The following is a 25,223-nucleotide window of genomic DNA, read 5'->3' on the forward strand; positions in this document are numbered from 1 at the left end:
CTCCTTCATTGCGAGGAGTGTGATCCGGTCGATGTGATGCAGCGTGACTGTCGTTGGCAATGTTATGCAGAGCGAGACTGATAAAGAGTGTTACGCGACACTGATGTCGATGAAATGTAGGGGGCCGGGTAGCTAAGAAGCGTAACCTCGCCATACAGTCTTTGAGACTGTTATTCGGCGCAGTTGTTGTGTCGAGCTCCGAAGTCTGTAAATAGATGCAACGTACTTGGTCCGTGATTCCCGCGTTCCAGTCACAACTGGAATTTGTTAGTAGAAACAGACGCTCTGAGCGTCGCGTGCGCACCGCGATGAGGGGGACGAGACCCGCAACCAACACTGGGTGGGGAGTTATATTTTTATGCCCAATGAATGGGAAGTTTGAGTGACTGGTCAGCGGTGCACACTTTACAAGTCCCCTGTAAATGTTTTACAGATCGGGCTTTTCTCCACGAGTTTGCCGTCGGCGAGCTCTGAATGTCGCGGCGCTAAAGCGGTTATCTGAAAGGACAACATAATCAAATCTAATTGTTAGTATGTTTTTTTGAAATCATAAATCGATTCGTATTTTCTGTCACGGTCATCTCGAAATGCTTCCCGAGTAGTAGTAGCATAATACTCTTTTCCCTCTTTTTTTTTGAAAATGCCGAGTGATCCTGGCCGCAACGCGTATTCTGAAAGCGTATTTTTCTTTTAAAAAAAACCGGGCTTGGGTTTGCGAGTGTAAATAACTGGTTGTTGTCTCGCAAGAGTAACCCACTTATATTGTTCAGGTGGTCCACAAAAGAGCTTAAGTGAAGCCCAAGATAATTTACTACAACTCTTTTTTTGTATATGGGTTGAAAAGGTTTTAGGATACATGTTTGGCCCACTTCTGTTTTCCAGCGGCTTTGAAGGAGGAAACCCTTTGTACTATCGGTGTGCTGGGAGCCCACAAGCAATGTTTTGAAAACCGGACCGGACATCGAACCGACCGTCTTACTGGTTCGATGGTTCAATTGGTTTGCCTGGTCGAACCGGTCCCAAAAACCGGATGAACCGTATGACGTCATATATATATATATATATATATATATATATATATATATATATATATATATATATATATATATATATATATATATATATATATATACCCACACGATTTAAAATAAAACATTTAAGTTTTATGTTCTAAGTTCTAACAAAACATCACGGTTTATGTTCTAATAAGTTTAAACATCCTTCTAAAAAGAAAAAAAATAATTAGTTATATGTTAATGTGGAAAAGGAGTATTCATGGAGTATTAGTGATTGTTTTGTGTTTTAGACGGCCATCTCATATCCCACATCGGCCAAAACACATAAGTAAGAGGGATTGGGAGTTCTATAAAAGGAGTGGGCTACCAAGGAATTAAAAAAAGCTAAGCGTGGTCATTTCGTATAAAATCTTGGATCCTTTGGATTTTACTTTAGTACATTTTTTTTTATTATTTTATTAAAAACCATTGGGTTTTCCGGTTTGACCAGGCCGGTTCTCACCGGTTTTTGGTTGAACTGCCGACTTTTTCCGGTTTACTTCACAAGCGGTTTTCAGGCCTTAAAAAACCGAAACCATGGCCGGTTTCCGGTTGACCCGGTTGGACCGGCCGGTCCAGTCCGGTTTTCAAAACCATGCCCACAAGGAAAAAACGCTCATCGGTTTTTGGTTGAACCGCCGACTTTTTCCGGTTTGCTTCACAAGCGGTTTTCAGGCCTTAAAAAACCGAAACCATGGCCGGTTCTCGGTTGAACCGGTTGGACCGGCCGGTCCGGTCCGGTTTTCAAAACCATGCCCACAAGGAAAAAACGCTGACTTGAGGTTTTAGCAATCCACGGTGACACTTCTTCTTTTTGTTCATTTTCCACCAGACTCGTCGCTTGTAGACTAGAGATGATACGTAAGAGAAATATCAGCGACTGGAGATGGTTCTGAAGCCGATGGTGGCGATCGATGGTGCTGAGATGCTGAGATAAAGGCGATTGCCATTGATTCCAATTCTCGGCGATGAAGCGAGAAAGCAGAGTGCGGAAGATCGACAAGACAAAGGCTGTCGGAGCAGAGTCGTCTGCGAAAAAATATTGGAGCTTCAAATTTTGCTGGCGGCGCTAACTTGCTGGGTCAGCGATCGACAAGGATTGTCGACGGGGGTGGCGTAAATGTGATCATGGTGATTTGCACTGGAGATAACTGCTCGTTGGTGGTTCTGTTTGCTCTGGAGTAGATATTACAGGCGACGGGATGAGGTTGAAGGTGATGATGAGCGTTGTTTGTGGAGATTGAAGTTGAGAGTTCACCGGCGACATTGGTTTGTTGAGTCAACGGTGACGAAAGGGCAGCAGGCGGCGTACGACAGTGCTTATGGCGATGTCTTGCCAGGTCGACGACGATGAAGACGACCAATGACCGGATGCAGTCCTACAATAGGTTTCGGTTGCTGGTCGAGCGAAGGCCGCTTCTAGGGCTGATTCCTCGGAGATCGAAGCGACCTCTGATGGTCGAGTTCCGATGGCCGGTGAGGTTGCTCGGAGATTCTTTGGTTCCCCCTTGGTCCGGCGAGATGGTATGCCCTCTGGAGCTACTTTCTCAGGAAAAGGATGACCGTGTGGGTCCCACGTGAATATGCCCTTGTATTCTTTGTATGTTGCCATGGTGGGGCCGACTACCTTTCTCCCCCTCTTTTTTTTTGTCAGCTGGAGAGAACAAGCGAACTGCAAAATTTCTTGATATATTTTTTGTATAATTTGTTGGAAATCTGAGCTGTAAAGATTTCTTTTTCTTTGTGGGCAATGAACTCTTGTTTTTTGTATGCATCTCTTTTTACGGGTTACTTCTTCTTATAGTACTCCCTTTTTACCCTCTTTTACTAAGCAGTAAACTTTGGGAAGGATAAGGTAAATCTTTGAAGTAAAGATGCTATTTGATGGGTTTTAGAATGTACAAGTAACACAACTGTGGCACAACTTAAACAAACTTGTACATATAAATTCATTACTGAAATGAATTTTGATGATACATGGACTGAAAAATGGTAAGAACTCCCAAGAGTTTTCTTTCTTCTCAAAAATGAATAAAAGCACTAAACTAAATAGATCTGAGAGGGTCTTAGAAAATCGTCAACTAAAAGATTTTCTTGGTAACATGGACTGAAAATAAGATAAAAGTTGATAGAGATTTATTTTCTCCTTATCTTACTCATTAAATCATCAAAATAAACTGAAGTGAGGTAAAACCCCTAAAACTTCTTTTCTTTTCAACTTTCTGAGGTAAACACTAAATTAGTACAAACAACTTAAACGAAGTTGTATATGAAAAATCATTAACTAAAAGTGATTTTCCTTGAAATAATGAGTTGGTAAGAGGGGTAGAAATTTGTAAAAAATTCTTTCCTCCTCAACTTGCTGAATAAATCGTTAAACGTGAACGAAAAAAGATCTGAAAAAATTTTCGTTTTCCTTCAAGCTTCTAAAGGAAACACCAAATAAACAACTTGGTAAAATATACAAACATCCCAGTTGTGCTTACAAATAGTTGTTGCAGGGAGTGAAGTTTTACACAGAAAATCTTAACTAAAAACGATTTTCTGGTAATATGAACTTGACAAAAGGATAAAAACTTGTAAAAAATTCTTTTCTCCTTCCTCAAGTTGCTAAAGAGAGTGTAAACGAAAATAGATCTAAAAACTGAACAGATCTTGAGATATGAGCTTAAAAACGAAGATAGATCTAAAGTGACTTTGCAAGTTTCGTGAATGCTCAGATGAGCTAAAACTAAATAGATCTTGAGATCTGAGCTTAAAAACGATGGCAGATCTAGAGATCTGAACTGAAAATGAAGTAGACTTGAGATCTAAACGATTGTAAGACAGATCTGAAGAGATCATGGTAAGAACCAAGCGGATCTGATCAAATGATGGTAGACATGAATGGATTTGAGCAAAACGATGTCGCATCAGTTACCTTTAAAAACAAAAAACAATGTTTGATGGTTAAATAATTACAATGATAGAAATTAAAACGTTAAACAAATAAATTTAAAATAATTAATTAACAATAAGAATAACTACAAATAACATTAAACCATATATTATTTTTTATTTTCATTTATGAGTAACCCGCAGGTAGAGGTCATTCAAACGATTGAGATTATGCAGTTTTAATAGATGTATATATATTATCATATAATTCAAAATAATCAATATATTATATCAACTTAGTATACGAATTATTATATCAAATTTAACAACAACGTTATTGTTATATTTAAGAAAACATATATTTGTAAAGATTTCAACTATATAGTTGTTTTTACGCACTCGCCTAGTTTCAAATAAAGTAGTTATCTTTCCAAATTTTATAAAAAATAATTATTATTAATAAATTACTATTTTTTTCTTTGTTAGACTTCAACCTAAAGTTTCCTTTACCTTTTTATTTTAACGGAAATATTCAATTTTCGCCATCAAATTCAACTTGATGATAAGTTGGCCCCTTGAATCTCACCCAACCCCATTTTACTCTAAGATCTACTCCTCCGCACCAATTTTCCCGATTGCCGACCGCTTGAATAGCAGTCTAGACACCGCCATCTGACTCTAGAGTTACATAGTTGGATTACATAAAATCCAACATTGATGTGAGCCTTAAACTGAATCAACCATAACTACACCATCCGGTGATCATGAGTTCTCCGGCAGTAAGTCCCTCTTTGCACCAGTATAGATTTCATCAAAACTCGTTATTTTTTTTTCCATAGTACATTCAAATGATTCAATCTACCTCTAGATGATTACGTTGAAAATTTTGCCTAAAAACCGCGAATTTACTCTTGTGTGTTTGTTGTTTGGCGAATGACGGCAGGGTGCGAACTTGTTTACGGGATTTACGAGGCTATGTAAAGGGCTTGCGGTAGTACTTGTTAGTGGATACATTGTTGTTCATATCTTCCATTCGATCCTTTCATACGTTGCACTCATTCCTACTAGGTAACCTTGATTTCTTTTAACCATGTAGCTGTTCGATTTTGAAATTGCATTTAAGATTTAATTGATATTTAGGTTTGGGATAGACCCATGCCATATAGCTATTAACTTAAACACAAAACCCTCAATGTAAGCATGGAGTATTGAAATTGGACATTATCTTGGAAGATAATCAACTCAAAAGGCAACCATACAAACCCATAAACCTCAATAAACACATAACCAACACATTAACTAGGTGTTCTTAAAATGATCACAACCATTGATGATTGCAAATCAAGGGTACGTATACTTGTCATTAAACGATCATCCATAAACTCTTCTTTACAGTTGAACTTCATTCAACAAATTACTCTAAATTATAGTCGCAAACGTGGATGACATTCATCTGAATATAAAATATTTTTCCATAACTTGATTTGAACTGATGATTTGGATTCGGTTGTAAAGTTTACTTTCTATTTGTAACCTCATTATTATCACTTACATATTGTCCCTTTTTATATAAATTACAGGACAATTCCTTTTGGTTGGAACCTCTTAACATCTGGCTACATAGAACAAACAGTACATGAGGATCCTGTTGGATTAGGTGTCTAAGCCCATAACTATAACTGGTATGTACTTGACCCGAGAGTAGCATGGTCCATTGTGGGTTGTATTCACCGGAGCAATTCGATAGGAAGGATATTTAAGAAATAGGTTATTTGTGATTTATTAATATATTATAAGAATAATATATTAATTGAGAAATCATATTATTTAATTGGTATTGATCAAGAATTAATTTAGTGATCAAAAGAGACTAATTAAATTAACAGGGGCTAATTATGTAAATCAGTGATACATATAGTTTGGGCTAATGATCCATGATTGATTTGTGATGAACTAAGCTTATGTGAGAGTCCATAAAGTGTTAGTACAAATGAATTATTGGATCAAAAGCCTAAGTGTATGAATTAGGGTTTACAAGTGACCTTTGGAATTCTACAATATATATGTAACCCCTTCAACCCTAAAATCGCCAGTTGTGTTCCATAAGGAAACCCTAGACAATTTTGGTGGTTCCTAGCCTCTCTCTCATTGTCCTCCAATTGTTGGTGGTGTTTTGTGAACCATTTGAGGCATCACACTTGAGGTGCTAAGCTCTTGAAGGGCCAAGTTCTACACGCTACAACAAAGAGGTAATCATCTAACTAGTTTTTATGTTGTATATCTCTAATTGTATGCTAGTTAGGCTTCATGCTTTGGAAAATGAAAAATTGCATGTATAACTAGAGAAAACTTAGATCCAAAGCATTAGGGCTATATGTGCACCGTAGGAGTGTTATAGTACATAAAACCCATCAGATCGTTCCTCGTGAACGGTATTTCTGCATTGATATTGTTTGATTCGGGGTCTACCCGATCCTTTGTATCACTTGCGCTTAGCAAGAGGTTTGCTGGAGCTCCGGGGGAGCTGGATTGTCTGTTAGACGTCGAGATTGCAGATGATCGATATGTCCGGGTATTGAGGGTTCATCGGGGTTGTATTCTTCAGATGTTCAGCGAGCAGTATCCAATTGAGTTGGTTCATATTCCTTTGCGCTGGAACAAGGTTATCGTGGGCATGGATTGTTTGAGACCCAATGGGGTGGTGATCGATTGTGAGCATCAGTTGGTGCGGATTCGAACCTCAAGTGGGGGAGAGTTAGTGGTTAAGGGAGAAAGAGCTCAGCGTGGGCCGATTTTGTGTTCAACGGCGAGGACCAGACGCTATATTCATCAGGGTTGTTCCGGATTCGTCGTCTATGTTATGGATACCCGGGATAAGGGTAAGGCGGTTTTGGATGATGTGCCGATTGTGCGAGAGTATCCGGAGGATTTTCCTAGGGTGCCTCCGGAGAGGAAAGTTGAGTTCATGATTGATCTGGTTCCAGGTGCGGCTCCTATAGCCAAAGCACCATATCGGTTGGCTCCTCCCGAGATACAGGATTTGTCTACACAGCTGCAGGAGTTGTTAGACAAAGAATTCATTCGACCGAGCAGTTCACCTTAGGGAGCATTGATCTTGTTTGTGAAGAAGAAGGATGAGTCTCATCGTATGTGCATTGACTACCGGGAGCTGAATAAGCTGACGGTGAAAAACTGTTATCCATTCCCAAGGATTGATAATCTGTTCGACCAGCTTCAGGGTGCATCTTGGTTTTCCAAGATTGATTTGCGTTCAAGTTATCATCAGATGAGGGTTAAAGAGGAGGATGTTCAGAAGACGACCTTCCAGACTCGCTATGGTTATTATGAGTTTGTGGTGATACCTTTTGGGCTCACCAATGCTCCATCCACGTTCATGGACCTCATGAACCGCATATGCATGCCGATGCTGGATTGGTCTGTGATTGTATTCATTGATGATATCCTGGTCTATTCCAAGACCCAGGAGCAACATGATGAGAACTTGAAGGAGGTGTTGTAGACTTTGAGGAGGGATAGACTTTTTGCGAAGTTCTCCAAGTGTGAGTTTTGGTTGCGCGAGGTGAAATTTCTGGGGCATCTTGTCAACCAGAACGATATTCTGGTTCATCCGACCAAGGTCGAGGCCGTGATGAGTTGGGAGGTTCCGAGGTCTCCATTTGAGATTCAGAGTTTCCTTGGTTTAGCAGGTTACTATCGGAGATTCATCCATGATTTCTCCAAGATAGTTGTTCCTTTGAATCTGTTGAAAAAGAAGACAATCATGTTTCACTGGGGGCTTGAGCAACAGGCAACTTTTGAGACCCTGAGGCAGAGATTATGCGAGGCGCCGATTTTGACCTTGTCGGAGGGGGTTGAGGATTTTGTGCTTTATTGTGATGCGTCGATCACGGGTTTTGGGGAGGGGGGGGGGGCAGTTTTGATGCAGAGAGGTTGCGTGATCGCATACGCTTCGAGGCAGTTGAAGCCTCATGAGGTGAACTATCCGACACATGATTTGGAGTTAGGGGATGTAGTTTTTGCCCTCAAGTTTTTGCGACATTACCTTTATGGGGTCCGCTATAATATTTACACGGATCACAAGAGCCTGAGGTATTTGATGGATCAGCCAAATCTAAATATGAGGCAACGCTGGTGGTTGGATGTGGTGAAGGCTTATGATTGTGAGATCCTTTACCACCCGGGGAAGGACAATGTGGTGGCCGATGCACTTAGCCGCAAAGCGGTCGCGGTTCTGATCAGGGATATTTGTTTTAGGATGACCGTGATTACTCTGCTGTTGGAGCGGATTCGTGAGGCTCAGATCGAGGCTATGAAATAAGCGCACCAGAAGAGTGAGCGTATTGTGGGTCAGATGACTTCCTTTGATTATGATAGCCGTGGATTGTTGACTCTTCATCGGAGGGTATGGGTTCTGTATTGGGGCGGTGTGCGTCAGGTTCTGATGGGGGAGGCGCACAAGTCGAGGTTCTCTATTCATCATGGGGCGGAAAATATGTATAGAGATCTTCGTCCTGATTATTGGTGGCCCTGCATGAAGCGGGATGTGGCTTGGTATGTGGAGAGGTGCTTGACTTGCATGAAAGTCAAGGCCGAGCATCAGCGACCTCACGGGAAGATGCAGCCGTTGGAGATTCCTGTTTGGAAATAGGAGGAGATTACCATGGATTTCATCACGAAGTTGCCTCAGACTGCGCGCATAGTGGATTCGATTTGGGTCATCGTGGATCGATTGACCAAGAGCGCACATTTTATCCCGATTCAGGAGAGTATCTCTGTGAAGAAGTTGGCTGAGGTATACATTAGGGAGGTCGTGGCACTACATGGGGTGCTGGTTTCTGTGGTTTCATACAGGGACGTCCAGTTTACTTCCAGATTTTGGAAGTGGTTCCACGACGAGTTGGGTACTCGTCTGCATTTTAGCACGGCCTTCCATCCGCAGACTGATGGCCAGAGCTAGCGAACCATCCAGACTTTAGAGGATATGATTCGGGCGTGTGTTTTGGACTTCAGTGGGAGTTGGGATACATATCTTCCGTCAGCGGAATTTTCGTATAACAATAGCTATCACGCCAACATCGATCGACCTCCTTTTAAGATGCTCTATGGGAGGAAATGCAGGACTTGTTGGGTTGAGGTCGGTCAACAGGTTATGTGGAGTACCGAGGTGGTACTCAAGACCATTGAGTTGATACAATAGGTTCGGAGTAGACTCCAGACAACCCAGAGTTGACAGAAGAGTTATGCCGATAGACGCCGATCAGATTTAGAGTTCCAGGTGGGGGATAGGGTTCCTGATGGTGTCACCTTGGAAATGTGTCATCCGATTCAGAAAGAGGGGAAAGTTGGGCCCCAGGTACATCGCTCTTTTGAGGGTTGTGACCCGGGTGGCTCGGGTTGCATATCGCTTGGATCTTCCCGAGGAGCTCAGTCAGATCCATAGCACGTTCCACGTCCCTCAGTTGCAGAAGTGTTTAGTGGATGATTCCGCAATGGTTCCATTGGAGGCTATTCAGGTGGATGACCGCCTGAATTATATCGAGAGGTCGGTGGCGATTCTTGACCGGAAGACTAAAACCTTGAGGAACAAGCTTGTTGAGTTGATGAAAGTCCAGTGGCAACATCACAAGGGTTCAGAATGGATGTGGGAGCCAGAGGATGAGATGAGGGAGCACTACCCAACGTTATTTGGAGCAACGGACTTCGAGGACGAAGTCTAATTCAAGTGGGGGAGAATTGTAACACCATGATTTCTAGGTATTTGCACTTTTAACCTTGTTGTGTTGATTTTTGACATTTTGGTCCAAACGTCGGGCGTTTGGCATGGAACGCTAGGCGTTCAAATGCCAGACGTTCTATGATGGACGCCGGGCGTTTGCACGTAGAGACCAAACCCTAATCTTTAGGGTTTGCATCCTACTTAAAGAACATTATGGCCTCTAAAACCTTCACCAATCCAGCCTCCATCCTCATTTCGAAACCCCTAAGTGTATATTAGAGTTTGAAGCCTTGCGCATCTTTTTGGTATCATTTTAGTGTTCTTGATAGAGAAGGAAGATCATTGGAGTGTTGGTGTTGCTCTCAAGCTTGTGGATATGGACTGTTGGCACCTTGGATCATCATTTTGTGGTATAAAGTTCTGAACTTGATCATCATATCTCTAGATCTTGTTTATGTTAGTAGTTTATGCTTATTAGCCCCATTTTCTTGGTCTTTTTGGGTAGGAGCTACCTTAGACCAAATGAGTTGTCTTTTTGGATGGTTTAGGGTAGATTAGCTGATAAAAATGTGATCTTGGACCTTCCTTTCACTACATGCAAGTTTTGAAGTGTCTTAATGGGTTAAGGAGTTGGAGTTTTAACTTTTGGGCTCATTGTAACCATACATAGCCATAAAGTTTGCAACTTTATGGCTTTAGACGTTCCATTATGGATGGATCTGAAGTTTGGACTTACTATCTTAAGCCATTAAGTCATTAGTTTGGAAGTTAGTGAACAACGAGCAAACGCCAAGTGTTTGCATGTGAACGCTCGGCGTTCGGACGCCAGGCGTCGTAGGGAGGAACGCCAGGCGTTCTGTGCAGAAGCCCATTGGGTCGATTTTGGGACTTGGGCCATTAGGGGTTTTGGGCTTTGGACTAGCATGTTCGGCTTCCCTGGATTTTAGGCCCATGATGGGTTCGGGACCAATTTGGAAGATTGGGCCACAAATATATTGGGCTTTAGGATTTGGGCCTTTGTATGGTTAAGTCGGGCCTTGGTTTTAGGCTAAGTTAGATAAAGGGTAAAATTGGTCTTTTACCCCAGCTTAGACTCCTAGATATGGGTCATAATGAAATTATTAATTGGATATCTTTTATGATGACAACGCGGGGATTTGCCGGACCAACGAACAAAGATTTATCTGAGTGATTCAGCAGTTAGAGGTGAGTTTCCTCACTGGGTTTAGCAGGTCGAAGACACCAATGCCGGCCCATGATTTATTATGTTAGGATGCTAGTTGTCTGCGTGACTATTGCATGTATTATGTGTTGGAATGCTTACCGGGCAAGGCCCGATGACGGGTGGGGCCCGATAACTGTACTGTATGCCATTTACGGTGTGATTATCGCATGTGTGTGTATGATTATATGTTAATATATTTATATGTATACCGGGCGGGGGCCCGATGCCAGGCGGGGCCTGATGACTGACAAATCTGTATACCGAGCGGGGCTCGATGCCGGGCGGGGCCCGATGACGGACGAGGCCCATTTTGTGTTTACAATGTATGATATGTGGTATTTTGGGGAACTCACTAAGCTTTGTGCTTACAGTTTTCAGTTTACGTTTCAGGTACTTCTGGTTCGAAAAGGAAGAGTCCGAGATGATTGCAGAGCACACACCACCTTATTCCACATTTTGTGATTTACTTTAATATTCTATGATGTATTGATACACTTTGATCTATATCGGTTTTATGATGATGTGTTGGATTACCGTTTTATCAATTTAAAAATGAAAATTTTTAGGTCATGTTTTTGGGATGCTAGATTATCATATAATTCAAAATAATCAATACATTATATCAATTTATATACAAATTATTATATCAAATTTAACAACAACGTTATTATTATATTTAAGAAAAAACATATATTTATAAATATTTCAACTATATATGTGTTTCTACGCAACGCACAAACATTCACCTAGTTTCAAATAAAGTATTTGTTTTTCCAAATTTTATAAAAATTAATTATTATTAATAAATTACTATTTTTTTTCTTTGTTAGACTTCAACTTGAAGTTTCCTTTACTTTTTTTATTTATTTATTTTTATTTTTATTTTTTTATTTTCATGGAAATATTCAATTTTCGCCATCAAATTCAACTTGATGATAAGTTGGCCCCTTGAATCTCACTCAACCCCATTTGACTCTAAGATCTACTCCTCCGCACCAATTTTCCCGATCGCCGACCGCCAGAAAAGCAGTCGAGACACCACCATCTGACTCTAGAGTTTCATAGTTGGATTACATAAAATCCAACATTGATTTGAGCCCTAAACTGAATCAGCCATAACTACACCATCCGGTGATCATGAGTTCTCCGGCAGTAAGTCCCTCTTTGCACCAGTATAGATTTCATCAAAACTCGTTATTTATTTTGTTTCCATAGTACATTCAAATGATTCAATCTACCTCCAGATGATTACGTTGAAAATTTTGCCTAAAAACCGCGAATTTACTCTTGTGTGTTTGTTGTTTGGCGAATGGCGGCAGGGTGCGAACTTGTTTACGGGATTTACGAGGCTATGTAAAGGGCTTGCGGTCGTACTTGTTAGTGGATACATTGCTGTTCAGATCTTCCCTTCGATCCTTACTTACGTTGCACTCATTCCTGCTAGGTAACCTTGATTTCTTTTAACTATGTAGCTATTCGATTTTGAAATTGCAATTAAGATTTAATTGATATTTAGGTTTGGGATAGACCCAGGCCATGTAGCAATTAACTTAAACACAAAACCCTAAATGCAGCTGTTTGATTCTGACTATAAAAGCCCTCAAACATTTTCATGGTTCATGAATGTGCACTAGATGTTCTTAAAATAATCATAACCATTGATGATTGCAAATCAGGGGTACATATACTTGTCATTTAAAGATCATCCATAAACTCTTCTTTACAGTTGAACTTCATTCAACAAATTACTCTGAATTATAGTGGTAAACACGGATGACATTCATCTGAATATAAAATCTTTCTCCATAACTTGATTTGAAACTGATGATTTGGATTTGGTTATGAACTTCACTTTCCATTTATAACCTCATTATTATCACTTACATATTGTCCTTTTTTTATATAAATTACAGGACAATTCCTTTTGGTTGGAACCTCTTAACAGCTGGCTACATAGAACAAACAGTACATGGGGTATATATCATTTTATCCACACAACTCTACTTATTAATTATTAATTATATTAGTGTCCAAATCAATAAATAGTTTTTTTTTTTTTTTTTTTTTTTTTTTTTTTTAAACAGGTTCTTAGCAGCACAATCGGTCTTCTTTTCATTGGGAAGCTTCTAGAACCCATATGGGGTTCTAGAGAGTTCATGAAGTTCATTTTCATTGTCAATTTCTTGACTTCATTGTGTGTGTTCATTACAACAATCTCCTTGTACTATGTAACAATGCAAGAAAATTATCTGTAAGTAATGCAAAATTCCTTTTCTACCCCTTTGCATTTTGGTTCTTTTGAGTCTTCCTAATATAAACAAATCCATTCCATTATCATTATGATTAACATTAAACTTTTCTGATCATTATTTTTTTAAATTTTTGGTAGCTACACGCCTCTTTCTGGCTTCAGTGGGGTACTTTCAGGGCTCTTAGTTGGTGTCAAACAGATAATTCCTGATCAGGAACTATCTCCTTTAAAAATCAAAGCAAAGGTATAAACTGTATGGAAAATTACCATTCTACCCTTTACTGTGACAAACTAATTTTATTTTTTTGGGGTTATTATATGCAGTGGTTGCCATCGATGATGTTATTGTTAGCTATTTTTGTTAGTTTGTTTACCTTAGAGCCAGCAACATACCTTCCAATCTTGATATTTGGGACATATACTGGTTGGATTTACCTCAGATACTTTCAAAGAAAACAAGAAACTGGATTTAAGGGTGACCCTAGTGATGAATTTTCCTTTTCTACTTTCTTCCCTGAATTCCTAAGGTAAATTCACAGCTTTTATGCTCCCTCCTATTTTCACCTTTTTTCATTCAAGGTGGGCCCCCGAAGGCGAATGTGATGTCATGTCACCATCTCATGTAAATTGAAGCATCCAAATGGGGTGTATGGTTTGTGGAAGAATCTTTAAAATGGAATTAATTGCAATTTTCATGGAATAAAAGATTATGAAGTAAGTAAAATTGCAAATTTGCAATTAACTTGTTGGTTATGCAGACCTGTGATTGATCCTATCGCTTCAATATTCCATCGGATGCTTTGTGGAAGATCTGACGCATCCAATGAAGCAAGAGGCGGTTATACAGCTGGCAACACCACATTGCCTGGCTCTGATCCCATCGAGGCAACTCGGAGAAGGTAATGATTCTACTCTTCATATAAAAAGGGCATTTTCGTCTTTTCCACTAATGAAATATCGATTACAATACTCTGAAGCCCACCTTTTTGGCTACGACCAAAAATCACTGTCTCTGTCAGTGTCATTGTCAGTATCAGTGTCACTGAGTGTTTGTTTGACGGCAGGGAAAGGGGTGCGCGGGCGTTGGAGGAAAGATTGGCAGCGGAGAGGTTGATAGGTACGGGAGGAGCAAAGAGTAAGACGGATGAACCCGAAAGAGATGCATCTGAAAATGTTTAAATATATGTTCAAAAATTGAAACTTGTTGATTTTGGGTGTGTGTAACTATTCGTCTATTTTATTACGTTTGAACTCTTTCGGATCACAACAGAGTTAGATGTTGAGCTTACATGGCCATTAGTTATGGCCCTTATATATTTTTCTTTGAACAACTACAACCGAAACCCATCAAGCAATATAAGGTTATGTGCAAAGAAAAGCAATAAAGGTTATGGGCAATGCACAACATGCATAAAGCAATCTATTGCACTAGCATATTGTGGTTTAGTCACTCTGATCAAAATTGTTCTGAAGGTTGACATTTGGATTGAAAGGAGCGTTGAATGCTTTTATATTTAGGTGGTGAAACTGAATTTATATCTTTTTAGTTTTGAGCATAATAATAGTGACATACACAGGTCTAATTATTTGTCTTACGCAAACGATATTTGTAGGGTGCACCTTGGGTAAGGTGCTAATGGAAATTTTACAAACTCTTGAAAAACTTAGTAAAGTTGGTATCTTTAAGATCATGCGAGCTAATAAGGGTGCATTTGGTTGTGAAAATCTGTTTTTATTTTCAGTTTTCAATGAAAATTTTAAAAACGTGTTTGGTTGGAACTGGTAGAGTTTTTATTTTTCATCTTAAAAATTTAGAAAACTTTAAAAATTATTTTTCTAATTTACATACAATTTAGAAAACAGAAATTTGTCATGGAAAACTAGAAAATTTTCAGCTACCAAAAACACTCTTAAGTGTGCATTTGGTTGTGGAAATTTTTTTAGTTTTCCATGGAAATATTTAAATGAAAATGAAAGTTCTGAAAACGTGTTTGGTTGATTTAGTTTTCAAAAATATTCCAATAAAATAAAAAATTTCTGTTTTCCAAATTGTATGTAAATTGGAAAAGTGATTTTTACAGTTTTTCAAAAATTTCTAAATTTCTAAGATCGAAAATGAAAACTCCACCGGTTCCAACCAAACGCGTTTTCTAAAATTTCTATTGAAAACTGAAAATAAAAACTTAACTCTATTTCCAGAAAATATTTTCTTAGAAAATGAAAACAATTTTTCAGAACCAAATGCACCCTAAGTCTCTTGTAGCCGGCTATGTTTCCTATGACTTTTTCCATATTGACCTTTTCATTAGCCTCTTTTTCCATACACCTTTGCATAAGTTTATATGTGTGGTCTGTGGTTGATTCATTTTGGCACCCAAAGTCCTAGATCCATCAACTTGCGTGAAGCTCAATATTTAAATCTAAGGAGTTCATATTGCCAAATTGATTTCTTAACTTTAGTCACATTAAACGCCTTGTCCATGAAAGGACTATACTTTCAATTTTTAGGATTGACTCAATATAGTCCCCAAAAGCAACTACTGGTCCATCTACCTTCTCATAATCATTTAACAATAATTTTGAACCTATCATGTGTATGTAGAAACCACCTTCTAAAAGCCAACTATTCCTTTGCCCATGTGACATCATTTCAGAAGAAACTTAGATACTTTTGGGAACCTATTTGTCATTATATACCTTTGGAGAAAGTTTGATACCCATAGGTTTGATAGAGAGAGATGAGAAAATATTGTAACATTCATCAAGTAAACAATTAAGTGCGTTTGATTTCTCTGTCTATTTGTCATTAACCACTTTGACATTTTCAGTAAGTTTAACATTATGTTCATGATGACATTCAGCTGCATGATGGCACTTTCGCCACAATTATAACATTTTGATTTTTTTTGACTTTGATGGTGAAGAAATATGTTTTCCTTTTTTTCCTTTTGGTATTTTTGTTTTTCCTATGAGAGTTAAACTTTGAAATCTTGTTTTAATGATCATTTTGTTGGTGTTAATCCACACCGTGTCAAAGCCATGTGTTTTATGCAGGGGCAATTTAGTCTTCTGTTAGGATTATGACTAAGTAAATAGCCATGTTGGCTCTAGAGATTTAGTGGGCAGTAGGTGCAGTCATTTTAGGATAAGTAGTTGAAAGCATGTTATTTAAATATCCCGATTGAGCGATAGATTGGAGTAACACAAAAAATTGTCCCACAAAACTTCTTTCTTCTTCTGTTCTTATTTCCTGAAAATCACGCAGCAAAAGTGCTGCAATACCCTTTTGTTTGTTGCTGCAGTGAAGTGAGTACAAGGGCCTGATTTCCAATACATTTTAAGTTTGAAAAGTAAGAAGATTAATATTTCTTTTTTTAGTCTAAGTGGCTGTCTTTACAACATCTAGTCTATGAGTAACTGTGACAACAAATGAATGTTTCTTAATCCAAACAAGGGAATTAATTGTATGTCTTACTAAATCAGATGGCTGATCATCTTTGATAATCTTTACATCAGGCTGCTCATGAATAATATTTAGAATTGAATGCACTTCACCATTTTATATAGGAAATTTGTTTTGTTTTGTTTTTTTTTTTTTTTTTCAATTTCAAAACTAGGTGAGATCCATTCCTAATACTTAGATACATTGATCATCAGAAGATATTGAGTTTACTACTTTGATACTCTCATGATTATCTTGATAACAATGTTTATTTATTAGTTCTTGATCCTTGGTAAGTCATTTGATAAGGAATTTGATAATTTATTAGTTTTGCTACTCTTGTGTGGGAGGAAGTCCAATTTTTGTATTATTCTTTTAATATTATTTGAGTCCTTAATAACTTCATTCCTTTCACTAGTGGGTAATAAGGACCTGATTTAGTAACTGTTGATTTTGGAAATTATGGTCATAAATGAAATCTCAACTACTTTTTATAGTCCTTAGCATAATGTTTAGCTTCTCTACATCTATGGCATTTGCCACCAGCTGAAATAGTGGATGATGTTGGATTAGTTGCGAGACTTTTAGATCCGACTATGAAATTTTTTATAGAATTTCTGAAATTGTTACATTTCCTAATAAGGCTTGACGGTGTGCTAAAGGAACGACGTGCGGGATGCGTTCCCCCCCCCCCCCCCCCCCCTAGAACACCGAACCTTGGACTGCGGGAACAGTGGTGCGGGGAGGAGGTGAGGGAAAGGGTTGCCGCAATTTCTCTCTTCGTCTTATTGGCTAACAATTTTTTTGTCCCTTGTAACCGTTAAAAAACGGTAATAAATTGAAACAATCAACTTTTTTTTACTCAACGTCTAGAATTGACAAAATTGACATATATATATATATATATATATATATATATATATATATATATATATATATATATATATATATATATATATATATCGGGAGATGATCAAATGAGAACACCCAAAAGGTTGGGAACGCGAGAACAGTTCTGGACCAATCATTTTATAAGGGTATATTAGTAACTTTATATAGATATTAATTAATGATATCCTAAAATCTAGGGATAATGATTTTAATTACCAAAAAAATTAATATTTCCTTTTAGTTAATGAAATATATATAATTTTTTTTATGATTTTTCCCAAAAATAATTTATGACCGTTTCAAAAAAATTACCTAAAAAAATTAATATTTCCTTTTATTTTAAATCTTAAAAGAAAATCTTAAAAAAATTATTATTTTCTACTATTTCACGTTTTTGTTTTTCAAAAAAAAAAAAGAATAGAAATCCAATCCCAAATCAATACACTTCCAATCATAAATGAAAACACATCAAATTTCAAATAATTCAATGCATTTTTCATCAATTGAAAATAAAAATAGTGTAAAATTATCATTTCTTCATATAATGAATACCTCTAATCATAAATAAATACACTCATTCACATGAATACACTACTATTCATAAATAAATACAATCATTCACACATGAATATATTGCAATTCACAAATGAATACATTGCAATTCACAAATGAATACACTGTTATTTATAAATTAATACACATTCTATCATATAATGAATACATCTAATCATAAATAAATACACTCATTCACATGAATACACTACTATTAATAAATAAATACAACCATTCACGCACCCCCCTTCATGATCCGTTTTTTTATTGTCGATCGACTACAGCGACATCAAGAGTGAATCGGTACTGTTGAGTTCATCGTAGCCCAAGGTGGATTGAAGGCTTCCTTCCCGTCACTCCCTTTACTGTCGCTGCCGTATTCATAAATCTTGCCATTGGATCACTGGATAAACAATGGACGGTAGAAGGACTGTCACCACCATCCTTGGACTGTCACCACCACAAAACATCTCTATCCTTCTCTTTTCCGTCGAACAAGCAAGCCAAACACCGCCGTTCTTCATCTTCTTCCTATTTATTTCAAGCAACAAAACACCACCAAAATCTATTGATTAAGCTCATCAATTTCTATTAAAAAGCAAACCCAAAAACCCACCTCAAACTCCACAAATTTCAGTCAAAACAGAACAAAAAAAAGGGAATAAAACAAACACCCACTTGAGCCTATCGAGTTCTGCCAAATCAAACAAGAAGAAAAAAAAGAAGGAACCCTTACCTGTTGTTGAATCGTTGCTGCCTTTCTCGATCACCAAACAACCCAATGTCGGGGATTTGTCACCGGAAACCAATGACAAACCCCACATCCCGCTGCTTCCATTCTCTTTTCTTCTTCTCTTCGATCCAGACAAGCACCAAAGGCGCCCCATCTTCAACCCCCGATCGCATTGTTGCATCCACCGAGACCGACGACACACCCCTCGCTGCCTCCTCTTTTCCTCCTCTTCAGCCTCGTCGACCCTGGAGATGCTCCCCTCGCCATCACTACGGCCGACCACAGATGTCGCCGACTGCCTTTACTTCCTTCCTACGTCTTTCATCGACCTTGCTGCTTTCGATTCTTTGTTTTCTCCGGTCCCGTCAAGTGACACCTTGGAGGGTTTTGGTGATGGCAAGGTCCGATGATGATAAAAGTAGCATGGTCGCGTGGGTATGAGACGGTAAGACGATGGGGGTGTCGATTGTATGCTGTAGGAAATTAGGTCAACGAAATAGAGAGGCAGAGAGTAATTATAGGAGTTTACAAAATTAGGGTAATGTTTATTTACCTTAATACCCTTTATAATTTTCTTTAATTTAAAAATTAAAATTTAAATGTATTAATAATTAGAAAAATAACAATTAATTATAGCCACACATCTTAAAAATTAGATGGTCCAGATTTGTTCTCGCGTTCACAACCTTTTAGGTGTTCTCATTTGATCCTACTCCTATATATATATATATATATATATATATATATATATATATATATATATATATATATCATGGTTGTAAAAATCGGTTTAGACGGCCGATTAATCGGTGCCTAGACGCTTGGCGGACTCCAAACGCCTACGAATAGGTGTTAGAGGGTTAGGCTAGGCGGCCTTGGTCAATATCGGTCAAAGCCGGCCCAAATCGGACCAAGTCGGACCAAATCGGTCCAAATCGGACCTAATCGGTCCAATTGACTCCTAAGGACCCACCAACTCAAAGGAGCCGGTTTGCCTAAAACATGACTGCCTTTGTTTTCGTATGGATGATTCTCTTTTATAGAGTATTTTTCCCTTGAGAGAATTTTCCCAGCTTCGATGTGGGATGCTTAAACTTTTACTCTTCTATGTTCGTTGCATCTCGTTCTTCCCTAATTTTCTTGATGGTCTGACTCTCTACCCTGCTCGACTCCGACTCCTCCCATATTGTTGTTAGTCTTCTGCCACAACATCAAAGGAACGATGCCTGGAAAGGATTAGTGAAGAGGAGATTAGGTCGAATCGAAACACATCACAAATAAATCAACTACACCAATTAATAGCAATTCAAGCAATCGATGGTCTCACTCTTCTTTTCCAGCAAAATGGCGGTGTTTTGCCTTTTGATCGATCAACTTCTCTCCGACAAATTCTTGTCTCTGCAAACTCCAAACCTCACAATCCTCTCCCCAGAGTTCTAGTACCAAGCCGTGATCGGTTGCTGATCCTTTGCTTCCTCCTCAGCAGCTCCTTAATCAGGTATGGTTGCTGTCTCCGATTACGAAGTTTGGTTAATTATACACAATTGAAACTTATTTAGATTTTAATTTACAAACATTATGTGTTTCCATGTATCAATTTCTTTGATCTTTTTCATCGCCTCTTGTGAGGTGCAATTTGTGCACCTTTTTGCACACCTTTTAGTCCCTTTTCATACATCTATTTAGCATAATTGTTCTTCCTTTTTCTTGCATTTCATCATATTCATGTTAGTCTCTAGAACAACCTTATTTGCACACTTTTATGTCTTTTTCAGGTAAACCGGAGGTTGGAACGCGCTTTGGGAAGTGCCGGGAAGCATTGGTGAAGATTTCGGGATGATCGGGCGAAGAACGGAAAAGTTAGAAAAATCAAGTTTGGAATTGGAGTCATAGGGGTACAGGGGCCATGTTGGATTTACACTGCAAAATCAACACGGGCGTGTTGACCAAAATGGGAGCTGTTGACCATGCTGAACACGGGCCGTGTCAGTTTAGTGCAAATCAACACGGGCCGTGTTGGCTGCTGAACACGGGCCGTGTCAGTTTAGCCTATTTTAACACGGGCCGTGTTCGACCCAAAAACCAACTTTTGGCAGTTTTTCCTATCTTTCATATTACGGAAATTGGGTCATTTGGGGACAGACAGAACATATCAGAGCACATTTTGAGAGGGGATTTCGAAGGTTATTGCAAGGGATTGATCAGTAATCATTTGGAAACATTATTTCTAGTATTTGTAAGTTGTAATTGCACATTATTTCCATCTTTTATTCTTTTGATCTTGTTCTAGCCATGTGTGGCTAGAACCCTAATTTCTCCAACTTCATGTCTTGACTTCTTAGTTGTGATTTCAATCATATGACTTGATGTTTGCTTTTAATTTCTATCTAGTGAATTTGATTTTGTTTCAATCGAATGTTTGATTCTAATTATGATTCTTATTGGCCATTTGAATTAGGGTTAGGTCATTCAAGTTATCTCTTTTACAAAATCCGTAATAGTTTTGTGAAATTGAACAAGTAACAAGCACTAAACTGATTTCCATTGAATGAATTTAGTGTAAATCTTATTCACACACTCTTACGCTCTCGAGCTTGTGAGGAGTATTGGGTGTTGTTGGGAACATTCACATAAAGTTTAATGCAATTGTAACACCCATAAAATTCAGGCCAATTTAAAACATTTTAACCCATTCAAAAACAATTAAGTTATTACAACTCGTTTTCAAAATAGTTTAAACATCAGAGTATCCCCAGAACCAAATCGCAAAATCATGAAATATGAGGAGCGGTACGATCACGCCTTTGCCTTGTCACGTTCACCTGATGTACCTGAAACAATAAACTGAAAACCGTAAGCTCGGAAGCTGTCACACCCCGAAACCGATGGCGGAAACGTTCCGGGGCGGAGGACGTCATGCGTAGTATCACAACAGTTGTATCATAGTAAGCGAAGTAAACACAACCATTACATTATAATATGAATATTTACATTGTTCAAAAACATGATTTGTACATAACAATATATAGCAAAAGTAAAAGACATGACTTCAGAATGTTCCGTCTTCTCCAAAATTTGGCAAGAGTACCTGTCTATTGATGCCCTGAGAATACAAGCAGTTTTAAAAATATCAGCATAAAGCTGGTGAGTTCATAAGCGTTTGATTCTGGTGAAAGAAATGTTTCTTTGATTCTTTGAAAATTTGTTTCCCAAGAAAATCCTATATTTTCTTATGAAAGAGGTTTGATTATCCATTAGTTATACGATAAACAGCCTGTTTATGAAAGGTTATGTTATTCCAGGAAAATCCTATATTTTCCTTAAAAGTTGATAGTTGATTTTCGATTCTGATACGAGGTGTACAAGTATCTACCATACTTGTATCGATAGATGTAGTTTCCTTGAAAAACCCTGGTTACTCGCTGTGAGATGTATTAGCCTTATTACATAAATAAAACTAATAAAATAGGTAGTGAACTAGATCCTAAGAGCGTTACTGATGCCCTCTAGTAATCAAATCAGATATTACTTTGAGGTTAGTTCACTCGTTTCATTATTACAAAAGTAAATTCTCGTTACCTAAGTTGTGAGTGCCATAACCGTACTTAGACTGGATAAGGCACGAAACGGGGGCCAATATCTTTTATGACTTTGTCACCCCTGAACCTAACGGTTCCGCTGTAGCTAGCAGCGAGGGTGCGGGATAGTCAGTCCCATATAGATCTATACACAATAGTCACGTTCTCCCTCCAAGAGATTCTGGTTATAAGTCGTAGTCCTCCACTCACGAATCCGATGGAGTGTTACCAAGGACATGTCTCAAACTTAGCCTAACAAATTTACAAGTAATAGTACGAAAATCCTGCTTATGATTTACATGAATCCTTTATAAGATAATACATTTTATAACATGATTCACAAGTTTCTTGCTTTAGATTTGAAAACTGTTTCTACGAGTTGATTTCTTAATCGGTTGGTAAAACGGTTTTCTGAGTTAAAAGCATACTGAACATAAATTCATTCTATGCAAAATGAGATAATTTTTGAGCACAAGTTTCCTTGTACTTTTGCTTGTATTCCCCCCCTGAAAACATGAAAAAAAAAACTCGGAAAAAGCGTAGGGGTATGAACTCACTGTTTATCGTAGGATCCGAAAGCACAATTGGTTACGAGTGTTGAGTGTCAACCGGTGTTTCGTACGCAAGTGGATCCTATTACCATGTGATAACACATATGTGTATCAGAATTAGGGCATTTCATAACTAAACATGACGGGAAATCACCCTAAAGACTTGGAAATGCTTGTCGGGACCCTATATGATCAAATAAGGGAGGTGTACGGCCATTTGAGTGGGTGTGCGGCCAGGCTGTGTGTGCGGTTGCACACAGGAGTGTGCGGCCGTACAGAGGGTGTGTGCGGCCGTACACAGGAGTGTGCGGCCGTACACTCCTCATTTGTGCCCGAAATGTCGATTTTGAGGTGTTCTTGTGCTATTACCAAGTCCTACTAGTGAATGAAGGCCAAACTCTTCACTTTGGAGAGCTTTAAGGTGTGTGCAGCCACCTTATGAAGGTGTGCGGCCGTACACCTTCAAAGGATGAAGAACACGAAGAACACTATGAGTTTTAGGCTTAGATTCAGGTGTCTTACCAATATAACAAGCTGAAAGATGAAGTAGTTCACGTTTTTGAGGCCTTTAGAGTGTTCTTGGATGAAGTTTTTAGAGAGAGAAAGTAGTGAGAGAAAGTAGAGTGCAGCCAAAAGAAAGAAATGAGTGAAGGGGGTCTCCTTATATATATATAAGGGGGAGTGTGCGGCTGGAGGGTGGGTGTGCGGCCGCACACTCATGTGTGCGGCCGTACACACCTCTCAGGAGGGTGTAAGGCCCGATTTTGTCTCTATACGACTTGTTGACTCATTTCTAATCTCATTCCCGACTATACTCAAGCTTAGAACACTTAAACTAACTCTTAAACGGTGTTAAAGGATGATAAAATCGAGTTTAATATTGATATACAAATCAATTGTACAAGATAAAAGTTTCGGGTTGTCACATCATCCCCCCGTTAGAGGGAATTTCGTCCCGAAATTCGAACATAGAATACAAATCATGAATTTAGGGAAAGAGATGCGGATACTTCAGTTTCATCTGATCTTCGCGCTCCCAAGTGAATTTCGGTCCCCGCTTGGCATTCCAGCGAACCTTCACTATCGGGATGCGACTTTGTTTTGTTCGTTTGATCTCCCTATCCATGATTTCGATTGGTTCTTCCACAAAGTTTAGATTCTCGTTGATTTCAATCTCATTGAGAGGGATAGCAAGAGTCTCGTCAGATAAGCATTTCTTCAGGTTCGAGATGTGGAAGACGGGATGAATGTTACTAAGCTCTTGAGGTAATCGGAGTTTGTAGGCTACAGGACTGATCCCGGCGAGGATCTCGAACGATCCTATGTACCTCGGGTTTAGCTTTCCATGCTTTCCGAAGCGTATCATGCCTTTCCAGGGTGAGACTTTTAGCAGGACACGGTCTCCAACCTGGAATTCCAAGGGTTTTCGTCGTTTATCGGCGTAGTTCTTTTATCTATCTCGAGAGGCCTTAAGTCATTCTCGGATTTGTACGATCTTTTCTGTGGTTTCACGGATGATTTCTGGACCAGTGAGAGTGCTATCTGGGACTTGCCCCTTGGCTAGCTGCATGTCGCCCACCTCAGCCCAGCACAGAGGGGATCTGCACTTGCGGCCATAGAGAGCTTCGAAAGGCGCAGCCTTGATGCTGGTATGGTAACTGTTGTTGTAGGAAAATTCAACCAGAGGAAGATGAGTGTCCCATGACGCGCCGAAATCGATGACGCAGACTCTCAAAATATCTTCCAATGTCTGAATTGTTCTCTCACTCTGTCCATCAGTCTGAGGGTGGTAGGCTGTGCTCATATCCAGCTTAGTTCCAAGAGCCTTCTGTAGTGACTGCCAGAACCTCGAAGTGAACCTGCTATCTCGATCGGAGATAGTGGACACAGGCACACCATGCAGTCGAACTATCTCTCGGATGTAAATTCTCGTGAGCCTCTCCATTTTGAAGTTTTCCTTGATTGGTAGGAAGTGAGCGGATTTAGTTAGGCGGTCAACTACTACCCAGATGACGTCGTGCCCACTCGGAGACTTGGGTAATTTGGTGATGAAATCCATAGTGATCCTCTCCTACTTCCATTCGGGTATTTCTGGTTGTTGGAGTAGACCTGAGGGTTTCTGATATTCGACCTTCACCTTGGTGCAAGTCAGGCACTTGCCCACGAAGGTAGCGATTTCTGCTTTCATGTTCGGCCACCAATACAGTCTCTTGAGATCGAGGTACATCTTGTCCGAACCTGGGTGAACGGAGTATCTGGTCTTGTGAGTTTCGTTCATTACAACCTCTCTGTAACCACCGAACTTTGGGGTTCAGATCCGGTTCATGAAAT

At 39.0% G+C, this 25,223-nt stretch overlaps 1 protein-coding gene across 1 annotated transcript; it reads left to right on the plus strand.

Annotated features, from left to right (window-relative positions):
- Positions 1-11,825: 11,825 nt before the first annotated feature.
- Positions 11,826-14,566, plus strand: LOC145135567 (rhomboid-like protein 19). Its single transcript, XM_079069826.1, has 8 exons — positions 11,826-12,046; positions 12,214-12,338; positions 12,808-12,868; positions 12,979-13,145; positions 13,284-13,389; positions 13,470-13,672; positions 13,904-14,044; positions 14,210-14,566. Exons 1-8 carry the CDS (start codon positions 12,032-12,034, stop codon positions 14,322-14,324), a joined length of 933 nt encoding a protein of 310 aa, XP_078925952.1. The 5' UTR covers positions 11,826-12,031; the 3' UTR covers positions 14,325-14,566.
- Positions 14,567-25,223: the final 10,657 nt, after the last annotated feature.

The sequence above is a fragment of the Lactuca virosa genome, chromosome 9 (assembly GCF_052849685.1).
Source record: "Lactuca virosa cultivar CGN04683 chromosome 9, Lactuca_virosa_CGN04683_v6, whole genome shotgun sequence".
NCBI lineage: Eukaryota > Viridiplantae > Streptophyta > Magnoliopsida > Asterales > Asteraceae > Lactuca > Lactuca virosa.